Raw genomic sequence first — 14,463 nt, 5'->3', positions numbered from 1 at the left:
AATTCTTCAGCCTTGTTTTTGTTTGTTCATGTGTACCTCTCTGCATTCATCCTCTCTCTCACACACACACAACTGGATCTGTGTGTTACTGTGCTGAGAGGCTAATTCAGCAAAGACAGACCGGAGCTGACGGCACAAACCAGGTTAAAAGCGCACAGCAGATAAAACACACACACACACACGCTCAGAGTGCCCTGAGCCTCACCCTCATTGGGGGTCATGTCCCGTCCACGTGGTTTGTTTTACGTAACGCTCCGACTGCTGTTAGTCCAAACCAGAGATGCCCTGATTACACACACATGAGAAACGTGTGTGTTCTGTGTAGAGGAATGGGTGTGTGTTTGTTTGTTGCAGTGTAAAACAGTCAGTGTGGAGTAATGATTGTTTGATAAAGGGATAAGCTGTTATCTCACAACAACCTGGACCAAACTGCCTGCAGTGTCTGCAGACGCTGTTTGTTTTATTCATCAATCAGCCTCATGAGCAAACGTGCCTGTTCAGACTTTTCTGAAATACCTGCATCAAACTATGACCAGTCAAACTGCCTCTTCTTAAAGCCGACGTCTGCCGATTAGAGTCTGTAACAGGTCAGCAGTAACATCCAGAGCAGACAGGATTTGTTCACTTCAGGACTTGGCTGTGCCCGGCGTCCAGGCCGTTCCACTGACTGACTTTCTTTAAGTATATTTACCTCTTCCTGGCACACTTAACCCCAGACTTAGAGCAGCTTTGGAAAACACCGAACAGCTGCCAACTGGGCCAAAAGAAACAACAACTGTTCCCAGTTTACCTCCACACAGCATCCAGATGAACTCCAGTCTTTATACTTACTTATTACTGTATTAATATATATTAGACATGCACCAATCAATCAGTGCCAATTTCCTTATTTTTGGGTGATCCGTGAGCGGCCCATCCTTACATATGAAACTGATCTTATAAACCTTCAGGAAGGTCTGACAGCCAGCCATTGTTGCTTTTTGCTCTGAGACCTAAAACTCAGGACACTTTATTGGTTATTAAAGCTAAAACATAAAGTTATTATTGTTTCACAGGTATTGTTCAATGATTTTCAATAATATAAGATCGGAACGTTGAACATATATGGTGTCAGTTATAAAAAATGAAAAATAAAAAAACAGTATCGGCCCAAATTGATATATGTATATCTGTAAACTTATTTCTCCTACTTTAATTAATTTATCTAAAAACATATTTTTTTCCTTATTTTCTTATTTAATGAGTCATTTTTGAACTCTTTAAAATGTTATTGATTTATTACCCATTTAAGTTTTAATTAACTTTCTTGTTGACTTGAGGATTAACATTTATTCTATTTACGAAAATATTTGTTTTCATCTGTTTACTAATTTATCTATTTGTTAATTTATCTGATTTTGTTTTTTATTTTTTTTATTTTCTTATACATCTTAACTTTGTTTTTAATTATTTTGAATCTATTTATCTTTTAATTTATATATACTTTATTATCTATTTATCAGCATATTTATGGTTTTTCTTTAGATTTTTATTACAAAAATATTTTTTTCATCTACAATTTACTTACTTTTTCATTTATATATCTTTTTACTAATTTATCTGTTTAATTCATCTGATTTTGTTTTTTTATTTATTTATTTGTCTTTCTGTTTATTTACTTATACATCTTTTTTTGACTTTCTTTTTCAATTTTTTTAATCCATCTATCTTTTAATTTAATATAAGCTTTATAATCTATTTATTAACTTATTTATGTTTTCTTTTTAGCTTTGTTCTTAATTATTTATTGGCTCATCTTCTTGATTTGTTTGTTAATTTATCTGATTTTGTATTATTTATTTATTTATGTATCTTTCTGTTTATTTACTTATACATCTTTTTTTCTTTTTTTTAATCATTTTTTTATCTATTTATCTTTTAATTTTTCTATAATTATTTATCTGTTTATTAACTTATTTATGTTTTTTTCAGCTTCTGTTTTAAATTTTTTATTTAATAATCTACTGCTTAATAAATACTCTACCTCTTGTTCCAAAGAGTTTGGTTGTTTCTCTACTAGAATAAATTAAATTTTCAGTATTTGTTTGACTCATTTCTTTCAGCTTTAAGTCACTTGATTTTCCTTAAGGAAATCCATTGATCTTCTTAATTCATCCTTAAATGACTACAAATATAAAAAACAAAACTGACAGATTCTTCCGGAAACTCCTGACTGCTCCAGCACACAGAAGGATTTCATCAATAAGAGATAACGCAGCTCGCTCCCTGCAGGGCTCCAGTGTTAGAAATTCACAAAGGTAGTGATGTCTTAAGTGAACCTGCTCTGAATCAGATTTAAGTGACATTATGCTGCGTCATCTCAAAAATGCCTGAGCAGAGTCACATGAGCGATCAAATGACTGACGTTAGATAAGCTACAGGAAACGAAGAGCATACAAAATCAGTAAAGAAGAGAAAAAGATATTGTGTAAGAGGACTTCAGTCCATAGGGGTGTTATCTACAAGTGGTGCTTAGTTCATTTACAGCTCGACAAACCAACAGCAGAATCTCATATAGTACAATACAAACTGATCTGACAGTTGAGATTGGAATCAGGACTCTTCTCTCCTCCTCATGACGGTCATTTCCTTTCTAAGGATCCAGTTTTGCGGTTCATATGAATCAGGTTTTCATGTGTATCCAGGGTAAATATGGGTATGCACGGATTCCCCTATTAAAAACTTCCTCCTTGAAGCAGCACGGCTGTGACGCTGGTTTAAAGAGTTACAGGTTATTTTCAGCCTGGCATACACCTCCTCCTCCTCCTCCAGATGGTAAAGAAATAAAGCAAAGCGACCGGCTGGAAGTGCAGATAATAAAATTCTTTCACATGGTTTTCCTGGAAGTGTGGGAGGAGTAATCTAATTGAAGTTTTTTTTTCCTGGAAATTCCTTTTTTTGATTCATAACCTGTGGAGCTGAAAGTCATGACACAACACACTGTTAGTGTCTTTCGTAACGAGGAAATACATCAACAAAGAGACTCAGATCTGAATATATATAAACACACACAGCCTGAGTTACCACTGGATGAAAATGTGTCAGATTATTTCAATTTATTTCTCAAAGATGTTATCTGAAGTGAACCCACTCACCATACACTCCCTTATTATCTTAATTAAGAGCGGCTATTTTTGCATGTTACATATTACATAAGCAGTGTCAAACTGGATTGTTTTTGGCACATGTCCCACTACTGATGTTCACATTTAGCCTTTGGCTCCCTGCGAGGAAAGCACACACCAGAGACACTCTGTTTTTTTTTCTGCATGTTAGCACATGCTAGCAGAAAAACCTCCCTTTAATTACGGCAGATCAGGGCTCTTTAAAAAAGCAAACAGCATCCACGCAGACACAATCATTCATCAGCGCCAGACTGTTCAAAGTGAGGGCAAATCAGTCATGAAGCATCTCTGTTTTTGTTTTTTTCTCCGCGCTGCGCTTGAATCTATTTTTAAGCATCTCTGCGAGCGTTTAAAGGATGAAACAGAGTGAGAAAAGGGAGGAGTACGAAAGGGCGTGAAGACAAGAGAGGTTTTGGTGAAAAAATGTTGAGCAGTATGTGAGCAGAAAGGAGGGGAGGAATTCGAAACATCCTCTGGCCTAGATGTCGGGTGAGGACAAAGGTTGAGGAGATTGGAAAAAGTGTGAGGATGAGTATTTAAAAAGAAGAAAAAAACAGAAAAAAATAGTAAAAACAAGAGACAAGAAGAGGAGGAAATGTAAAGTAGAAATGCGAGGAATTACAGAGTGAGAGGACGGCCCGTTCACATGAGTCCACCAGTCTTGGGACTCGGCCCTGCAGAGGCCCGTCTGCCCACCGCGGCAAAAACACGGGAACAAAAGGATCATTTATTGGAGGAGGAAAGAGGGGGAGGTCGGATGAAAGGAGGGGGAACACTGTACAGAGGCATTTGAGAGCTGTGTGAGTGAAACACTGGCCCCATCTCAACATTCACAGCCAATGTGTAACATTCTCCCCCACGCTGCCCCGCTGACATACTCCACAGCCCAGAGCCCATATGCTCCCACTGTTGCAAGATTTATACATAAGATACACCCAACAACGCCGCCTTTTTCCACCAACTTCTGGGCTTCCACATCCCAATAAAACCAACACGGCAGAGTATGGAAGTCGGCTGATGCTTTATTTCCACTGTGGCGTCTATGAAAACCAACTGTTGAGCCTCGCTGTGCTTCACTCACCGCAAGATCCTGCGATGATTTCTTCCTAATGCCTTACATTTTTCATTACCGAGGAGCAAAGCTATGAAATGTTTACCACAAACCCCCCTCTGAGGTTTAAGTCCAACACAACCTGGGGTACAAATCACGCAGAGGCTACCCAGGCTGCATAAACAACAAGCCCTGGCAGGACACATTTATCACAAGAGCCCCACTGTGGAAGCTTAACTAAGACTACCAGGCGTTTTACTGATGCATATAAATCCACATCTCCATTTAAACCCTGCTTTATCTGCTCAAACTGCAGGCGTCTGATTCTTAACAGGCCAATTTAGTGCAGACGGTGGCTCAAAGCGAGTGTTTTTTTTTCTTTCTATGAGGAAACGTCTCATGGTGACCTAGTTGAGGCATTGTTTAGCTGTGGTGGTCCCCCACAGCTAGAAAATTGCCCCTCACAGTAGGAAAAATGTAAACACAAAGAAGATTCATCATCTAGCCTTGGTGACCTCCCTTTGTAACAAAAAAGGTTTGACAGCACTGCAGCGACAGCACAACTGTAGTTTTCAGTGTCTACGTCTAATATACAATCACAGCTAAGCGATAATAGCCTTTAACGTTTTGAACCCAAGCTAACTAACAGAGAGTTGTATGTTAGTTTGAGTGAATGCTCATGAAAATGTTAGAAAGTAAATTGCGGTGTCCCTCAGGGTTCAATTCTAGGTCCCCTAAAATTTTAACCTGAAATTCTGCCTCTTGGAAATATCAAGATACATGCCATCAACTTTCATAGCAATGCAGATGACACACAGCTGTACAACCATGACCTAATTAGTGTCATTTAATTTGAAGAATTTTCTTTGCCTCTTATATGGATCTTACATATGCTGACTGCTTCATTAGTTGATAAAAAACAATAAGATGCATTTATAAATCTAGAGCTATATACCCACAAAGCTTAATACAAATCTTAGCTAGATTGTTCTAAAGTTGAAGTTGGCCTGGAGTCTTGAAAAATAACATCAAATCTGACATGCTCATTCCCACTACTCAAGTCACATGTGAGGATCTGAGAACTGACACGCTGTTGGAAAAAAAGGGTCAGAGTTCAAATCCATTGAACCAGGGGCAGGGTGCTTCTGTGGTACGTCTGAGTAGTTTTCTATGATGGAGAAGCGCTGCAGTGATAAGTGTGTGACAGCTCTCCTAAACAGAAAACAAAACAAACATCTCCTGAATCTGAACTCAAACAAAAAAAAACGGGACAAAAAAACCTGAGCTGAGGAGTTGGTGTAACTGAAACAATATTGAAGCAGCGGAGAGAGGTTCAATAGTGATTTGTAGAATATCTATATTCATTGATGTTCCAATAGGTTGTCTGGCCTTGGGCTACCTACATAATTACATCAGGTGAAAAGTCGGTATGACTCTGGAAGAACACCAATCCCTAGACAAGGAAATGCATTTACGGATAGTCATAGTAGTCAATATACATGTACTTCCTGTTCAGACTGGTGTCTTTGTTCTAATCTGGTGTAGATAGAAGTTTCTTTATGAGCAAAGACCAGACAGGAGGCTATGCTGTAGCTAGTTTACTTTCCCATCAAAGTAAAATGACAGATCCCAAAGCACTCCAAAAAAAACAGTGCCCATGTTGTACCAGAGACTGCACCAGTCAAACACCAAACAGGGATGGCCCCAAAAAAATCTGCTGGTGTTCTCAGGCTGTATAAACATGGACATAGTCCCTGTGGTGTCAACTGTTGGTTTCCAAAGACAGATTGAAGGCAGTCTTCATACTCAACATAACTTCTAAAATGTTTGTCAAGAGTTTTGGGGAAGGCCTCAGGCTGCTTGGCACACATCCACAAAGTACCTACCTAGCAAACGAAGGGTGTTCGGAAGTAAAGTACCTAAATGCCACTGAGTATCATGTGGAACTTTGGTGGATTTGTATCCAAACCTCTCTGTCACAACTCTACACAGTCAAAAAATGTTTCCTCAATGGATAAAAGTAACTCTTACCTGTTCCTTCCTTGTTTCCGTTCTGATGTGTCCGTAGCTCCTCCGACTTGTAGAAGTCAATGCTGGCATAAGTGTTGAGGCTGGAGCTGTTGCTGCTGCCAACTGCTGGGCTTACTCCACCGACCCCAGGACCTCCACTCATTACGGAGAAGAGGCGAGAAGCGGCTTGGGTACCTGAGGGTCCTTCAAGACCCAAATGGGGACCCTCTTTATTGGCTAAGTCCAAGTCTATGTAGTTAAGGCCTTGCTCCGTGGAGGGAGTCTGGCCGTTTGGGGGAAGGGCTGCCTGTCCAGGAAGGGCGAACTGTGTGGGGTTATCAGTCACAGCACCATTACCCCACAGCATGCTTTCAAAGCCAAGCCGGCGAGCCACAGCTTGGGCGTGTTCTGGGAAGAGGGAGGCGGTAGAAGAGGAGGACGTAGAGGTAGAGGTCGGGAGGGAAGGTGAGGCAAGGAAGGTTTCTGAGCAGTGCCGCCTGCGTCCTTGGGGGTCGGCCCGGATTACTTTAGCTCCATGATCAGGATTGGGTCCTGGTTTGGCCAGAGGGAAGTCTAGACCACGTGACAGCACTGGAACAGTAGTATCAGTTCTGGTTGGGGAGGGGGCTTTCGGCGACACACTGGACGATGGCCTAGGGACGGTGTTGCTGCTCAGGCTGAAGGCCATCTCTGTGTAGTCTCCACAGGAGGTTGGGGACTCAGATTCAGTCACAGATGGGACGCTTTCTCTGCTTTTCCTAAGTGGAGCCTCTGCTACTTCTGCCCCCTCTTCACAAGGGCTGGTGGTACCCTCCTCACGGACTTTGGGAGCATGAGCAAGGGTTGGAGGCGTTGGAGGGGTGTGGAAAGAAGGAAAAACCAGCGGGGTAAGGGAGAGGGGTGAGGGAGAGGGCGAAGGGCCCAAGTCCATGTTGACATACTCAGAGGCTGGTGGGGGCGTGATGGGGGCAGAGGGGCTACGGGAAAGGGGGATGAAGTTCCCTAAGCAAGAAGTTGGCCTGTGTTGAGGTTGCTTGCTACTTGAGCCATGAGGCAATGATAAGCCATGTCTAAGACCTCTGCCTCGCCCTCCCCCAACCCCAGCTTGGTTACACTTCTCTTCCTTAAACTCAATGCTAACATACTCACCAGGACTCTTGGGTTCTGGAGGTAAGGGGTTCTCACGGACCCTAGGGAGGGTATTTGCCTTGGACACATCAACAAACAGGCTCACTGGTCTGTTTCTAGTATGACTACCTTGCTTGGATAATCCAGCAGATCCTCGTCTCTGCTGGAGCTTAGTCCCATCTTTGGACTGTGCTCCCCCAGATATAGGGCTCACAGCCTGGGTAGCTCGATCCTCGCCCTCCCCAAGGCTCTCGCTGCTAGCTGAGCTTGAAGAATATGAAGAGGAAGAGAGTGATAGACGTCCAACTACAGAATTGCCTACCCCTGTTTGCTCCTGACGCCCTCCCATAGTCCTCCCTCCACCCATTCCCCTGCTACAAGTCCCATTAGGCCTTCTGCCTCGCCCAGGTCCATCCTCAAAGTGTCCGGCAGTGGGGTTGTGTTTGTAAGACCGTGGAAGGGAGTAGTAAGAGTACACCATTTTAGGGGCTTGTTGTTGAGAACTGGTCTCCAACTGACCTGAATGTTCAGGGGGCGGGGGGCTACCATTCACAGAACGTGCACTGATTGGAGACATGTTCATATAGTCACTGCCTGCCCGGCTATCTGCACTGCCACTGCCCACCCAAGCCCCTCCAGAAAGACCTCCCCGCTGATCAGGGGAGCAACTGCTATTGGGGGACATTATCATGTAGCCATCAGAAGCTGGTGGAGGCTGGATCTGCTGTGGGGGGGAAACGCTGTTGTTTGGGGTCATGGCCATATAATCATCCCCAGGTTTGGAGTCTGAGTCTGGCACTGAGACAGCTGCTGACTGGGACTGGGTTGCTGGAGGCTGAGTGACTCCAGGAAGCATGGACATGTACCCATTGTCCACGACCACATCTATGTTATTACTTGCTCCTCCACCTCCTTCAATTCTAAACTCACCCGCCACATCCAAGTACCCCCCTCCCCCTGCCGATCCAGCACTCATCACAGATTCCCTCTGTGTGGCTGAGGAAGTGGACGTAAAGGACTCTCGGCTCGTGCTCCTTGACATGATGGCGTAATCTGCTGAGTCTTCATCTGCAGGCTCCTCTGCTCTACGCTGACGGGGAGCCAGCCTCTCCAGGGCCATTGGAGGTAAGGAAGCCCGCTTGCTCAGTAGTCTACGTTCAGCTTCACATTCCCTGCTGGAGGAGCGACGCAGGACTCTCCTGGTTTGGGGCTGGGAACCATAGGTCGGTGTTCCTGGTGCTGGCAGGGAACTTGAGGTCAAGCTCCCTTGATTACTACTGCTGCCACCACCACTACGTTGGCTCATTAGGATGTAGTTAGCTCCTTCATCACCAAGAGACTGGCTACCTGCGCTACCAACAGAGCTCCCTGGGAGGCTTGGTGAAGGGAGGAGCGTGTGATCCCCAGGGCTTGAGCCATATTCATCTGAGGAGCCATAGTCACTGGGGGAACCCGAGACCGATGCACGATGGGAGAGAACCCGGCTGTAGCCACCGGATGGACCAGCACCAGCAGCTGAAGTTACACCCCCAAACTCAGAGCCATGCCCAGAGCTGGAGGAGAGGCTTGGGGCTGGGGAGGGTGCTGGTGTCGAGATGGATCGCATCAACCCATGAGGAGTTTTAGCAGCTGAGTTGGGAGCTGATCGCACTGATTTTGACCTGAGGATTGGGGTGGTGGAGCAGGAACCATTAGTGGAAGGGCTGGAACTTGGACCTTGGTGTGACGTAGATCCCGCCAACCCTTCCTCAGCCTTCCCCCCATCACTAGCAGTACGAGACCTTGGAAAACTATGCCGTGGGGTTGGGGAGGCATTGGCACTGCTGGCCCCTGCCGCGCTGTTAGCTCCTCCAGGAGGTTCTGTTCGGGGCCGGCGGGTGAAGCCTACCTGGCTGGGAGGAGGGTTTGGGTGGTGACGGCGTGAAGGAACACTGATGGGGTTTGAAGCAGTAGCACCTCCTCCAGGACCGGAGTTGGACTGAGATTTGCTGCGCTGACGGAACTCCTCGCTCAGCGCCTTCATGGCCTCTAACAAGGTTTCGTGCATGTTCTGGGCCACCACTGAGTCATCAACCTGAGACACAGAAACACAAAAATTAACCTGAATCACAATGTTGGCTGATTTCACAAGTGTACTTGTCAAATTTTATCCATAAAACCAAACCTGGGCTTAAAAACATTTTTATACTCCAATTTCTAATTGTTGGAGAAATTTGAGTTTCATTTAATTTTTTAAATCAAATTTCTGGCTTTAGCCTTTAAAGCTATGATCTACGATTTGAAGCTAGGTAATTATCATTAACACCGTTTTGAGGCCGTCATGGTCCGATGGTCCGATCTACGCAATATAAAAACCAAAAGAACGAAAAAATCCATTCAGTACAGCAGCTGCAAAACGGCTTAATAGTTGACCAATCTGAACCGCCGTTTCCCTCATTTTGGATTTGTGCATGAGTCCATCCAATCCCCTGTCTCCCCTGCTCCGCCCCGTCCCGCCCATGGTCCCACCTCGTCCTTCCCCACTACCCCTCTCACGTCAGCTAGCTGCTCAGCTACCGAAGCGTCATGGAGCCAGAGAAGACCAAAACCAGGAAGCTGTTCCCTCCACAGGGAAGGGAAGAAAGGAAGAAAAAAAAGTTTCAAGGAAAAGGCTGAAGCAAGGAAGAATTATGAGCCATACAGGTGCCAACAGAGACTGAATATCGGAGAAATTTACGACTGGTGGAAAAAGCTGCAGAGGGATTTGGGACTGAAGACTAGGGATAGGTACCTTTCACATTTGAAACGATACGGTACCAATGCCTGGTACCTGGCAATCGGTACCGGCACTCAACGGTACCAATTTTCGGTACTTTTTTGTGTTTATGTGGTAAAAAATATCAATTTGTTCAATATTAAAATACCTGCGCAGGCTGCGTTTTTCAAATGTGTCTCATCAGCCAAACTCGGTTTCAGATCATAGACCATAGCTTTAATTGGTGACTCCTATCTGAGATTTTATCAACTTCATTTTACCTACACAAGATGATACAGTTTTAAACTTCAAGAGTAACTTCCTCTGACTCTGTTGATTATAGGGTCTCCACATAGAGGGAGACTAGAGGCTTAAACTGTCAGCACAAAAGGGGGCCCCTATCAGAGACTCACCTGCATCCAGAACTCGCCAGGGCCTGTCACCGCCGAGCGTCCCACTTCAACAAAGAAAAAGTTTTCTGAATGGCCACAGCGACGGACGTTCATCAGCTGCAGTACCACAGCCGCAGCATCCGAGTTGAGCTTGACAAAGTTGACAGTTTTGTCGGTCAGGCAAAGGCGGTAAATTCCCACCAAGTTCTTGGCTTGACCCAGACCTTTTGGCCACACCTTCACCTGCCACACTTCTTTGAAAGCAGGTCCAGGATTGGGCACTCCGTAGTCGCCTGCAGCTCCACTGTCAGTGGGATTCTTACCTGTGAAGAGACAAAGAAGAGATACAAGAAGGTTAAAAGGTTGTTGAAATGACAAGGGATAAAGTGGACAAGGTTTATTAGGAGCAGTGTTGAGAAAGACTTGAGCAATAAATCACTGCCATGACCTTCATCTGCCTGTAAAAGGAACACCAGGTGAAACCACCCCTATTTACCTGTAACAGGAGGACAAGGTGGCATTAATGTTCACTTTGCAGAAATTGAGCTGTTCTTAGATCTTCAACTGAGATCTGAGCTCAAACGGAGCATGCGGGAGCTTGTGAGACCTGCTTGCCGTACCTGCAGGCACCATACCTGGGGTCTCATTTGTCAGTCACGCAAAGACACCCTGATGGTAACACACAAGCATGAATACTAGTGTGGAAAAAAATGAAAGTGCTGACAACTGAAGAATGATGACGATGTAGGAGTGCAAACATGGTGGAAAAACAGACACAGGGTGGTGTTAATAGATGGTTAGATACCAAAGAGAAAGCACAAAACAAGCTCTTCAAAAGCCATTTTTAGAGCTGCTCTTCTAACAATAAAGCGGCTTTGTAAACTAATAAAATCTTTAAATGGGAGCACAGGCAGTCCATTCAGTCTTTGTGTTGGGTGTTTTGTATTCAGACAGTAGTGAATTACTGAAGCAAGAAGACAGGAGACAGGAGAGCTCAGTGAGGGCTGGTATGGGCCAAATAAAGACAAGGGACTCACTTAACCACTTAATGTTTGACCGCCTGTTCAGTGACTGTATTGTTTCCAAACCTGATGAAAGAAATGTGCCTAGGAAACCACCTTGGTTTTTATCAAGCTGTGCAACACATTGCGAGCAATTACTGACACCATTTCATCATCTTAAAGATTTACCTCTAAGCTCTTTTGCTCACAGCAACAAGAAACCTCACATCTGTTTACTAGAAAGCCCAGGATTAAAGAAATACCATACGATGAGTCATGTTTTAGGGTGGATCCCTCTTCTTCTCTTTCTTCTTCAAGGAACCCACCCTGAAATGTTCCTCTCTCCTTCCCTGTACCACATTTCTGAGGATTCTCCGCGCGAGGATAAGTCTAAGCATGATGGTCCCTGATCTTTAACGCAGAATCAATCAATGTCAAAACAAAGCTGAAGAAACAACCGTTCATAAAGAGGCCCCTCTGTTCCTCTCAGTGGTACAGGACGTTCTTTGTGGCAGCACCTGTCTTATTAGACCTCCACATCTGGCATCTGATTGGTGGGGTGAACCTCATTTTGACAAGTTACTGAATGAAAGGCCATACTTTCTCAAAGTGTATGCGGTGTTCTTCTTTTGGGTTATGATTTTGGCAAAAACAGGCTAATCACAGTGCACCCTAACCGCAGAATACAAATATATGCTTGTTTCTTTTTCCTATGCTTTGGCTTCAAATCCGACAATGACAACCATATGCAGACAGGAAGCCTCGGCACCATCAGTGGACAGCAATCGCCGAGCGCCCATTACGAGAAACATTCCCAAAGATCTGTTCCCGAAACCTTGTCTCTAGAGATTGCAAAAGAAGTCGTCTTTTTTGCTTCCCCAAAGTTGAGGTTCGCTTAAAAGTTGAAAGCGCCTCAGAATAGATGTTTTGTTGAAAGCAGCAGAGGCTGTGGCTTAGTGGCTGCATGTGTGTGTGAGTGTGTGTGTGTGTGTGTGTGTGTGTGTGAATGTGAAGGCGCTCCCCCTGCTACATCAGATGACTCACTCAAGGCCATGCATGGCTGTTTCATGTACACAGTGTGCAAGGAGCCCTGTTTGCCTCCTCGATTTAGATTTACAACAGGAAGGGATGGTTTTGGGAAACTTTTAAGTGGGGAATGTGGGACTGCAGGAAATTGCAAAGAGATATCAGGGATTCCTCAAGAGGTGAAGAAAATGAATGGTGGCTCGGAGGGGCTAATTTAACAACAGCCTTTATTTGGCCCAAAAATAAACTACCCTGCCTGCTTCTTTTTTTTTCTTAAAGTTACTATTTTATGCCTTTGTTTCTTTTTTGAGAGGACAGGACAGTGAACAGGGTGGGAAACATTGGAGAAAGAGGTGCTGCAGTTGGTTTCAAAACCAAGTCAATCAGTCCAATGTGCAGACTCTTGCATCCACTGTCCAGTCATCTCTGAATAAAGATGTAAAAAAAAACATTTTAAACCAAAAGGAAAAGTTAAGAAAATCTTAAGCCAACACCTTTCAGCTCAAATCCAATTTCTTTTTCCCCTGAGTCTCCTTTGGTTTCCTGCTTTAACAACTGTCCTAAACTCTCACCAAGGCGCCTAAACCCCTAAAATATTTAAAAATAGTGACTGAAAAATCTAAAAATTAGGAAACATATCAAACCAGACATAGTTCATATAGTGCTAGACCAGGGGTGGCCAATCTGCGGCTTGCGAGCCACATGCGGCTCTTTGCCTTTCAGTGTGCAGCTCTTTGATCCATTCATTATTGTTATGAGAAGTGGTGTACCAATCAATCTGAATTATTTATATACTGATGTTATGATCAGTATTGATCAATACTTGGGTGATAAAACTGATACTTAAGTTTCAGTTTCTTTTCTCTACATCCCACATGTGCTCATAGCTATCTAGATAGAAAGATGGATTAAACTTTGTCTCTTCTACAGTAAAAACCAAAATTTGTCTTTGACACAGCTCTTGGTATGAATTGAAACACACTTACTAACGCAAGAAATGTCACATCAGAATTTGGAAATCTCTTGATTTTCATCTAATGTCCTTTCGTTTATGTGTGAGAGGAAGTGTGTGTGTGAAGTGGCTCTTTGTAGTACCACGGTAATTTTTGTGGCTCTTGGTCTCTGACTGGTTGGCCACCCCTGTGCTAGACATTGGGTCAGCTGCTACGAAGCTCTTTTTATCAAACAACCAGACGAAAACAAACCTCCAGTTTATTTAGCTTTAATGAATAATGTAATAAAGCATCTGCAGTTTGGAAAAAAAAAAATTACCCCTAGAGGAAAGATGAATATATCTGACTCAATATGGCAGCCATGTAAAGACCACTTTAAAGAAAACCAACCCTGTGATCTTCCTCTTATGAAAATATTTTGGTCTTTGATTTTGCTTCTGTTTTGATTTTTTTTTTTTTGCTTTAATTTGTGTACTCTTACTTAGGGATGCACCGATCCAGCTTTTCTGATCCCGATACTGATGCGGATACCTGGGCTTTGGGTGTTAATTAATAATCTGCATCCTCTACTGTGGGATAAGACTGGTAATGTTTTGAGTAAAAGACAAAAAAAATGAGTACATATGAATTACTGAAGTTAATATTTTTTCAAACTAAAAATGTTAAAATAAATAAAATGTTTAACAGCAGTTTGTTAAAAAATGCTTAAGAATTTACAGAAATGACTATTTGATTATAAAATGTTATACCTTGTAGACTAAATCATAGTTTAGCCTTGGTGTCAAGTTTGGACCGATCCCACCGATACCCGCTGGATCAGCACCGATACCTGATACCAGGATCGGATCAGTGCATTTCTCCTCTCATTTAGTTTTTTTTGTTTTGGCTGAGGTATGGATGAACATGTCCCAGTTTTTTTTATCTGTATTTGAAAAGAGAAAATAATAAAGATGATGGGAAAAAAAATATTACAAGAATTACAGCTGTCTGCCACTAGCTGGAGC

General features: G+C 43.4%; 1 protein-coding gene across 1 annotated transcript in view; it reads right to left on the bottom strand.

The window, feature by feature from the left end:
• The window catches only part of LOC141784174 (insulin receptor substrate 1-B), a 67,621-nt gene that overhangs the window by 40,672 nt on the left and 12,486 nt on the right, over positions 1–14,463 (bottom strand). Inside the window, exons 2-3 of the mRNA XM_074661910.1 lie at positions 10,501–10,802; positions 6,247–9,427 (exon numbers count right to left, since the gene is read on the bottom strand). Of these exons, the coding sequence (XP_074518011.1) occupies positions 6,247–9,427; positions 10,501–10,802 (3,483 nt within the window). The remainder of the gene's footprint in view (positions 1–6,246; positions 9,428–10,500; positions 10,803–14,463) is intronic.

The sequence above is a fragment of the Halichoeres trimaculatus genome, unplaced genomic scaffold, assembly GCF_033239565.1.
Source record: "Halichoeres trimaculatus isolate MK-OKI-2021-1 unplaced genomic scaffold, fHalTri1.1 fHalTri1_scaffold_22, whole genome shotgun sequence".
NCBI classification, from domain to species: domain Eukaryota; kingdom Metazoa; phylum Chordata; class Actinopteri; order Labriformes; family Labridae; genus Halichoeres; species Halichoeres trimaculatus.
The sequence above is the reverse complement of the archived record's forward strand: the minus strand, read 5'-3'. Positions and strand labels throughout refer to the sequence as shown.